We start from the raw sequence: 8,906 nt of genomic DNA, 5'->3' as shown, positions 1-8,906 counted from the left end.
GCACTGCAGTGCCTTGTGGCATCACAGCAGCCTCCTTGGTGCCGTGGGTACTGGCACCCTCTCTTCTCCACCCCACCCGTGGCACCTGTATGGGGGTGGCACCAAAGCAGAAGTGGTACCCAAGCAGAGGTGGCATCAAGCAGATGTAGCACCCCACAGCCATCAGTGATCCCCTGCAGACCTTCCATGACCAAGTCCCCATTGGGGTGCAGAGTTCCAGGGGACCCCAGAAGGGTGCTGCAGGAAGAAGACTGGGGTGATGCCATGGGCCTGAAGTTCCCAGCTGGCCCAGCCCTGCTGGGGAGCCGATCCCTAAAGGGTGCTGTGTCCACGCAAAGCCTGTCCCCTCTCCCGTCCTCTCCTGCTGTACCTCCTACAAGTTTCGCTCGTCCCTCCCACTCCCTCCCAATGCTCGCCTTCTGTCAGGGAGCCGGGAAAGGCTGGGATAAGGAAAGGGCTCTGTGAGTGAGGCTACCAGTCTGGCTGGCTGCCTCCCGCGGATGCTCGGGGCCGGGGAGCAGGGCAGCCGGCGTTCCCATGGACCTCCCCAGCGGGATGCTCCTCGCCTGCTCCCTCTGCCTCCTGCCTGGTAAGTGCCTGCTCCCCTTCCTGCGCCCACCCCGATTGCCAGGGCAAGGGGAAAGAACCGGGAATAACTTCTGCTTGTTTGGGAAAGCTGCTGGAGGAAGCCCAGGGTTAATAAGGCTGTTGGAAAACTCTTGCAGGGGGATGGAAAGGGATGGAGACCTTTGGACTCTCCGGGAATGAGCAGGCTGCTCCGCATCCTCCCAGCCCCTTCCTCGGCTGGGCTGCACTTACAGCAGGATTAGTCCCTGTTTTTCTTAAGCATCAGATGGTGGGGGAATAAAATACCCCCCTAAATCCAGACCCTTTTACCTAGACTTAACTTTCGTGCCCCACAAGTTGTTTGTCCGGTGGCACACGAGAGGGGCTGTGCAAGAGACGATTGTTTGGGGTTAAATAAGTTAAAGAGGAGCTTTCAGGCAAGCGTTTGGTTTCAGGAGGCTGCAGCTTCCCCCCATACGTGCGGGACGAGCCCTGCCAGGGGCTGGGATGGGAACGGAGCGGGGTTTAATGCTGCTTCTTGGCCCCTCGCCGGCGCTTTTGGGCTCTGTCCCTGCAGAAAGAGCCTGCCCAGCAGCGGTCATTGCCGCTGTAATTCCATCTGGCACCCTCCTGCACGCAGCCGGGGCTCCGAGCAGCCAGGCTGGGGCTGCTCAGTGCTGGAAAGCAAGGGAAAAAAGGGAGCTTTTCCCCATCGCCAGGAGCGCTGCCACCGGCTCACGCCTCCCCGCTGCCCGGCTCCGAGCATCCCCATGGAAAAGAGCGCCGGGGCGGTTTCTTTCCCTTTTCTCCCCCCCCTTTCTAATTGCGCTGCTGCTGCTGCATCCTTTAAAGCAAGCCGCAGCCGAGCCGACTTCCTTTGCTTAATAGGGACCATGTGTGCGCCCTGCATGGAGGCATCGGGCGCGGGGCTGCCTGCGTGGAGCTCCGGCAGGGCCCCCGCCGCTCTTACGTGGGCAACCGGGCCCATAAGGGGGATCCCCATTAGGGAGATGCTGCTCCGAGATGTGTGATGGGTACTGGGGGGAGCTGGGGGATGCGGCAAATTGGCAGCTCCGTCTTGGGCTGGGCAGAAATGCTCCACATGAGCGTTTCTGCCCATGGGTTTTGCTGTATCTGATTCTATCCACTGGGATTTCTCTCCATGGGGGTTTCTATCCATGGATGTTTCAGCCCGTGGTGTTCCTGCTCATTTGTAGAGCAGCCAGCAATGGCAGTGCTGGCAAAAAGGGTTCATGCTTCCACTGCTCCGTGGTGGTCTCCGGACTGGGCTCTATTGTGGCTATGGGTTGATGTGTTTTGATGAGGACTAACGCTGGTGTTTTGTTACCTGGAGTGAAAGGAAGCTTGTGCAGTGTGTGATACCCTGCCGCGGGCTGGGCTGAGGGTACCAGGTTGGGATGTGCATCCTTGGGGATGGTCCATTTGCCTGCGCTGTTGCAGACCTTCGGGTGCTTCACCCAAGGTGTCCCTAAACTTTGGGTCAGGTCAGTTCCTCTTCCTCAAGGCTTGGGTGCAGGCAGGGTGCAGTTCTAGGCTGAAAGTAGGGGAGCCCAGCCGAGGGATGCTGGGCCATGGGTTGTTAAATGAAACGCCTTCAGTGGCAGTGACTGGCCCCGTTGATCCCTGACACTGCAGCTTCCAGAAGGATCCAGGGAGGATGAGCTGAGATAGAATCACAGAATGGTTTGGGTTGGAAGAGGCCTTAAAGCTCATTGAATTCCTGAGAGGAAGGGACACCTTCCACTAGACCAGGTTGCTCCAAGCCCCATCCAGCCTGGCCTGGAAGCTGCTCTCAGGTCTCCCCTTCAGGAGCCTTCTCTTCTCCAGGCTGACCCAGCCCAGCTCTCTCAGCCTGGCTCCAGAGCAGAGCTGCTCCAGCCCTCGCAGCATCCCCATGGCATCCTCTGGACTTGTGGTAACTTCCCTTGTGTCAAACCATGCATGTGTTTTCCCTCACTGGTCCAGTTTTCCAGGGGAGGGAGTTGGCTCCATCCCTCTCTAAAGGGTCTCCAATTGATAAAATCGTCGTGCTGGCTCCATAGGGCACATTTGGGATTGTCCAGGTGGGTTCCCAAGGGATCCAGGCTTTGATGGTGGCTTTCATTTGGGTATAGCCACAACAAGTGGGGCTGAGTGGAACCCCACCTATCTGCTGTCCATCCGCTGGCCAGGGAAGGTCTCGTAACCAAGCCCCTGAGGTACATGGGGCCCTGAGAAGCCAACCCCCCCATTCCTTCCACAACCTATCACTTTCCTGGGGTCTCCCTGGGAAAAGGGGCAGTCAGAGACCTGCCCCTATTTATTCCTGATGCCATTGGTGTTATCACTAAGGAATGTGCTGCAAGTGAATAAGCAACCCGTTCCTTAGGGCTGCACAACGTGGCCATCAACCAGCTCCTCCCCAGCTTCTGGGGGCCAGAAAGCTGGAGTTATGGCAGCACAAGGTACTGGTGTAGCTGATGCCCTGGGGCTGTTTGTCAGAGATCCTGTGGGTAACCAGGAATGTTACAACCCAGGAGCCGGCCATGACTGATCCTCTGCTCATCCTCAGTATTCCCTGGCTCTCCATCCACAGCTGCAGCAGCCACCAAACCCTGGGTTGTTTCCTAATAGCTGATGACAAATGCTGGCTTTGAGATAGGGACCTGGAGGGGAATCTGGTGCTTTCAGCATCTCGTTCAGCTTCAGAGGGATTAAAGCTGGAGGGAAACACGGACGCATTGCCCTCCTTGCTCCTTCTCGGGGCTTGATGGCGTTTGCCCAAATACCCTATATAAAGCTTAAAGATTTCCTAGATAAGCGAAACATTTCCATCTTCAGAAAAGAGAAGGTCATGTGCATGGTTGTAGAGGAGGATCTGATACCACCAGAGCCCATGTGGTGGTGGGGATGGGGTCAGCCCAGCATTGGGTGGCCAGCAGCATCCCCAGTGATGCTGAGGATGCAGGGGTCACAGTGGCGATGCTGGGGTCCAGGGACCTGCTGCACCATTGCAGAGGTCACCTCTTCTCTATGTGCTTGAGCAAAGAGGGTGGAATCAGGAGCAAGAGCAGTGAAGAGAGTTTCCAAGTGCCAGACTGAGGTGCTTGACCCTGGCATGCTCCAGGTCTTTGGCAAATCACACAATCCCAGACCGGTTTGGCTTGTAGGAACCTTAAAGCTCCTCCAGCTCCAACCCCTGCCACGGGCAGGGACCCCTTCCACTGGAGCAGCTTGCTCCAAGCCCCTGTGCCCAACCTGGCCTTGAGCACTGCCAGGGATGGGGCAGCCACAGCTTCTATGGGCACCCTGTGCCAGCGCCTCAGCACCCTCACAGGGAAGAGCTTCTGCCTTATCTCCAGTCTGAACTTCCCCTGTTTGTTTGAATCCATCACCCCTTGTGCTGTCATTCCAGTCCCTGATGAAAATCCCCTCTCCAGCATCCTTGTAGGCCCCTTCAGATACTGGAAGCTAATTCAGCAGAGGAGCCCATGCAGATCCACATAGAGGTTCCTACAGGCTGGATGCAGCAGCAGCCTTTGAGATGCTTCTCCCCACCATGCCACTGCCTCTCTCCAGAAACCCTATGAACGTGGTGGAGGCCGGTGAACAGGCTGGGTTTGCACAATGCAGTCAAACACATTGACAGCTTTCCTTGCACTCAAAACACAGCGAAGGAAACGCTTTGCAGCAGCCCCATTGCTTGGCTCACATCTTCTTAAATCATAAAGCTTTGCAGCTAAAGCCCCAACCGTCTCATGGCAGCAGAATACACGCTTGGGGCATCACAGCAAGCACCACCAGGATGTGTTACAGCACCTTCCTAGAGTCCCTTCGCAGAGGTGAATCCCATTGCCTGCCCAAAGGGTGCAGGCAGAGGTATGGGCAGGAGAATGATGCTGGGGCTCTGAGAGCATCCCCATCCTGGTGGTTTCCCTTACGGTGAGGACTTATTTTTACCCTTCCTGGCAGGAAAGGTGCCGTTTATTCCAGTATTGTTCCCTCAATGTGTTTTGCTCTTTTCTCCTTAGTATTTGACCCGACAAGAATCAAAAGCTTGGACTCCACAGAAGCTCTGGTTTGGAAGGGAGGTCTTGGAGGCTTCCTGCCTTTGGCAGCCTCGCAAGCAAAACATGTGGCTTCTGGTCACTTCTTTCTGACAGTGATGTCACTCCTGACAAGAAGATGAGGCTCGGCTCTTTGGGCTGCTCAACCTCCCAAAAAGCTCCCATTAGCTGAAACCCATTTAAATACCCTCTGATTATTTATTTCCTTTCCCTTTCTGCCTCCAATGCACCCGCATCTGGCAGCTTCCGGAACCCTCCCTTCTGTATCCAGTGCCTGGAAGCTTTCTCCCAGTCCATTTTGCTTTTCCAGCCCCACCACCTCTCCTGGTCCCTGCTACCTGCTGCATCCCTATGCAGGATGCTGCAGCACGACGAGTGGCACAAGCAGCCCTTCTCCCTGCTCCCCCTGCCTCAGACACATTTGCACTTTAGGAAGCATTCCTGCTATTTATCTGGGGGGTTGTGTTGCTTTTCATGACCAGACTGGCTGCACAATGCAAGGATGGGGGTCCCCAGCTTGTCCCAGTGCTCCCACTCCCCCAAAACCTCTGCTTGGGGCTCTGCAGTGCAAAAACCTCTGCTGAACGCAACAAGAATCAGAACCAAACCCATCACATCCTCTTTGACACTTGCTCTGCAACTCAAGTGGTGATGCCTCTGCATTACCTGGAATCGGACCTTGCTTGATATATAAAGATACTGATATATAAAGACATTGATATATAAAGATATTGATATTTAAATATAAAGATATTGGTATGTAAAGATATTGATATATAAAGGTATTGATATATAAAGATATTGATATATAAAGATATGGGATACATAAACCCCAAAGACCCCCCTCTTCCAGGCAGGTCTAGGATGCCACCCCATGCTCCCAGCATCCCTATGACCTTCCCACCCCTCCCTTTACCCATCACTCCTCTCAATGGCCGGTCCTGGCCCCTGCATCTCCAGTGGGAAACGGTTAACTCCAGGAGGTTTGGGTTTGGTTTGTGATGTTAAATCAGGTCAATGTACCACAGAATGTGCTGGCTCCCATCCCCGCCTCCTTCCCCTCCCTGCTTTCTAGAGTTTCTCTTTGTAGGATCTCGCAGCTCCTTACCTCAGCGATCCTTGGCCACACTCCGCACTTCTCTGCTCACGGAGCCAGGGCTGCAGATCCGGACGGCAAAAGTCGGGTTTATCCTGAGCATTCCTGCCTATCAAAACAATTCCCATTGCGAATTCCTCTGCCTGGGAAGCGCCATTCCCAGCCTCTCCTGTTGACAGCCCCTTTAAACACCAAACGTGATCCTTCTGCTGCTTTAAAGCTGTCCTTCAGGAGGATGCTAAGCTACTTCATTGGCATGAACCACCCAGCAGCTACTCTCTGCCCAAAGGTGTATGAACATCCAGGATACCCTGGCTGTCAGCATCCATCCCCGCAGCTCCATCTCCCACATGGTCCTCCTGGGCCATGTCCCTCTGTGCTTCAGCAAAGCCAGGGAGGAAATAACACTGTGAAGATAAAACCCCAACATCTCCTTATAGAGGCTGTGAAGTCTTTGCACCCATGGAGGGTTCGGGTATGCTGCTGGCCTGAGCAAAGCGTGTGTGTCTCTGGATAAAGGTGTGCACTGGGTATCATGGGCTGATACCTGTGGGATGCTGACCATGGGATATCATATAGAATGCCAGCCTGGTTTGGGTTGGAAGGGACCTTAAAGCTTATTCAGTTCCAACCCCTGACACGGGCAGGGACCCCTTCCACTGGAGCAGCTTGCTCCAAGCCCCTGTGTCCAACCTGGCCTTGAGCACTGCCAGGGATGGGGCAGCCGCAGCTTCTCTGGGCTGCAGCATTTTGCATCCACCAGGAATAGAGGCAATGCAGAGCTGGAGCTCCCTGGCACAGATACTGCCTTTCCCCCTGCCCAGGGGTGCTCTCTGCCCCCACCACTTTCTCCATGGGAGCTGTGGCCATGATTCGGGCAGCTCCTGCACCCATGGGTAGGCAAAGGGGCATCTCCAGCAGCCCCAAAGCACCCTGGCCCTGAGTCCAGCTCCTGGCAGAGGGAGGGGGTTCCAGAGCAATCCCCCAGGATTTGCTCCCTGGCAAGCAAGTTGCTGTCAGAGGGGAGGAGGGTGCTCTTCCTTTATCATGGTTTATCACCCTTCATCAAGATGGGGTAAAACCAGAGACACCCTTTTGCCCTGGTAGCATGCAGGGTTGAAGGGGTTACCTCCAGGGCTTGCACAGCTGACGTCCCTAAAGCCTATAATTGAACCTGCTTAAAGCTGCAGCTTTGGGATGGCTGCTCCTTGGGTGCTCAGTGCTGGAGGGAGGAGTGCTGGGTGCCTGCAGGTGAGGCTCTTGCAGCTTCCCCTCCATCACGGCTATGGTATAAAGCTGCTGTGCTGGGGTAAACCCACCCCTGCTCCACATAGGGTGCTCCTGGGGCTCATTGTACGATCTGGGGGATGGTTGGAGTTGGAGGCACCTCTGGAGGTCACCCATCCCAAGCCCTGCTCAAGCGGTCTGGCCAGGGCTGTGTCTGGTGGGGGTTTGGATATCCCCATGGATGGACGCTGCCAGCCTCTTGGGTCAGTCTCTGACGGCAGTGACAAGGGGTTTTCTCTTCCCATCGCAGCACTTTGACTGACAGGATCCTCCTTTCCTCTCGCCAGGGTTCACTGACACCTTCAACGTCGACACCAAGAGACCCAAAATCATAGCTGGCTCCAAGGAAGCGTATTTTGGCTACACGGTGCAGCAGCACGACATTGGAGGGAAGAAATGGTGAGTGAGCTCTGTGCCTGGCTCTGGAGAGGGGGGGATCTAAAGCAACCTATCCAGAAGGTTGGAATTCTCCTTCTGCTCCATCTAACCACCAGTTTGGGGTAGGCAGTGCTGCTGCTTGGAGGGAAGCTGAGGTTTGCTCTTGGTGATGCTGGTGCCAAAACAGGAGGTTTCTATGGGGGATAACAGCATGTCTGTACCTGATGTGTGTGTGGATGGAAGGTGTTGTGCTGTGGCAGGTGCTGTGCACGGGGCTTTGCTCCAGGCAGGTCCACGGCTCCCAGGGCCCCTTGGCCTCCAATGCTTGCTGGGTTTTGGGTCGAGGCCATCCCCTTTAATACAGTTTCCACCGAGGTGCCGTGGTCTGCAGAAGCGCTCAGCCCTGCCCGCATCCATCAGGAGCACGGGATGGGACTTGGATGGGCTTTGCTCAGGTTTTGGGTTTCAGGGCAGGTTTTGCTCCTCGCCAGGGCTGGGGGATCCTGCACAGATGTTGGCAGGGACCCTCGGTGCTCTGCAGGAGCACATCTGGATGCTGCAGGGATGAGGGCAGCTCAAAACCCCATCAGATTCCCTGCAGCTCAATGACGGTGGAGCCCAAGGATCTGCCCTATGGGTGGGTGACAGCAAACATGGGATTAGTGCAGATGGATACCCCTGAAACTCAGCCCTCAGAGCTGTGCTGATCTTTGCTGGTGGGGGCCCAGGGCTGTGTCCTCAAGCTGAGCTGTTTCACTGCAAAGAGGAGCAGGGAGGTTTGCTTTAACCTTGGTCTCCCAAACTTCCATCAGCACGGCCTGCTCGCTGCTTCCCTAAGGGAGGGTTGGGGCCAGGAGCCCAGGCACGCTGTGGTGAGCCTTTCCACTGGCTCCGAGCCCCAGCTTCCCACAAGGATTGTGTGCTTTCCCCACATGGTCCCGTGCGTGCAGTTAATGGGGTGATGCTGATGCTGTGGGCGCTGTCTGAGCTCCAGTGTCCCCACTGCATCCCAGGGAGCTGTTTGCAGTTAAACCTGTGCTGATGTTTCCACTCTCTGGGTCACTGGTTCCTTCCAGCAGAGACCTGAGTTAATATTCATAATGGGATAAGGCTCAGCTTCCCGCTGGGAACGCATGCTCCGGGATAGGCTGGGAAGGGAGGAGGTTGCCTGGGGTGCAGCCCCTGAAGCTGCCCCTGTCCCGTTGCAGGTATGGGTCCTGAGGAGGTATTTTAACACCCAGCATCCCCTCTGAGGTTCAGACTCGCATCTGTGTGATGGTGATGCTCAAGACCCTGCTTCGGCTCAAGACCAAGCCCAGGGTTGCTCATGGCCAAGCTGAGTCTCCCCAAAAGCATGACCATGCTGTTGTGTCCCAGAGCATCCTTGCTAAGCCACTGGGATTAGTGCCTGCCCAGGCTGGTTTTGCTGCTTTGCAGAGATTTCTGCCCAAAGTGAGCTCTCTGAGGGGAAGGCCCTATGGAGATTGGTGGAAAACGCCCACTTCCTACTA

The 8,906-nt window shown here is 55.6% G+C and overlaps 1 protein-coding gene across 1 annotated transcript in view; it reads left to right on the top strand.

Moving 5' to 3' along the window:
* The first annotated feature begins 412 nt into the window (after window positions 1–412).
* Window positions 413–8,906, top strand: part of ITGA11 (integrin subunit alpha 11) — a 43,909-nt gene continuing 35,415 nt past the window's right edge. Inside the window, exons 1-2 of the mRNA XM_062642582.1 lie at window positions 413–589; window positions 7,305–7,416. Of these exons, the coding sequence (XP_062498566.1) occupies window positions 538–589; window positions 7,305–7,416 (164 nt within the window). The 5' untranslated portion in view covers window positions 413–537. The remainder of the gene's footprint in view (window positions 590–7,304; window positions 7,417–8,906) is intronic.

This window comes from Pezoporus occidentalis, unplaced genomic scaffold (genome assembly GCF_034315485.1).
Source record: "Pezoporus occidentalis ecotype Australia unplaced genomic scaffold, CSIRO_AGI_Poc_V1 ctg72, whole genome shotgun sequence".
Taxonomy (NCBI): domain Eukaryota; kingdom Metazoa; phylum Chordata; class Aves; order Psittaciformes; family Psittacidae; genus Pezoporus; species Pezoporus occidentalis.
This window is presented reverse-complemented; position numbering and strand designations above follow the sequence as displayed.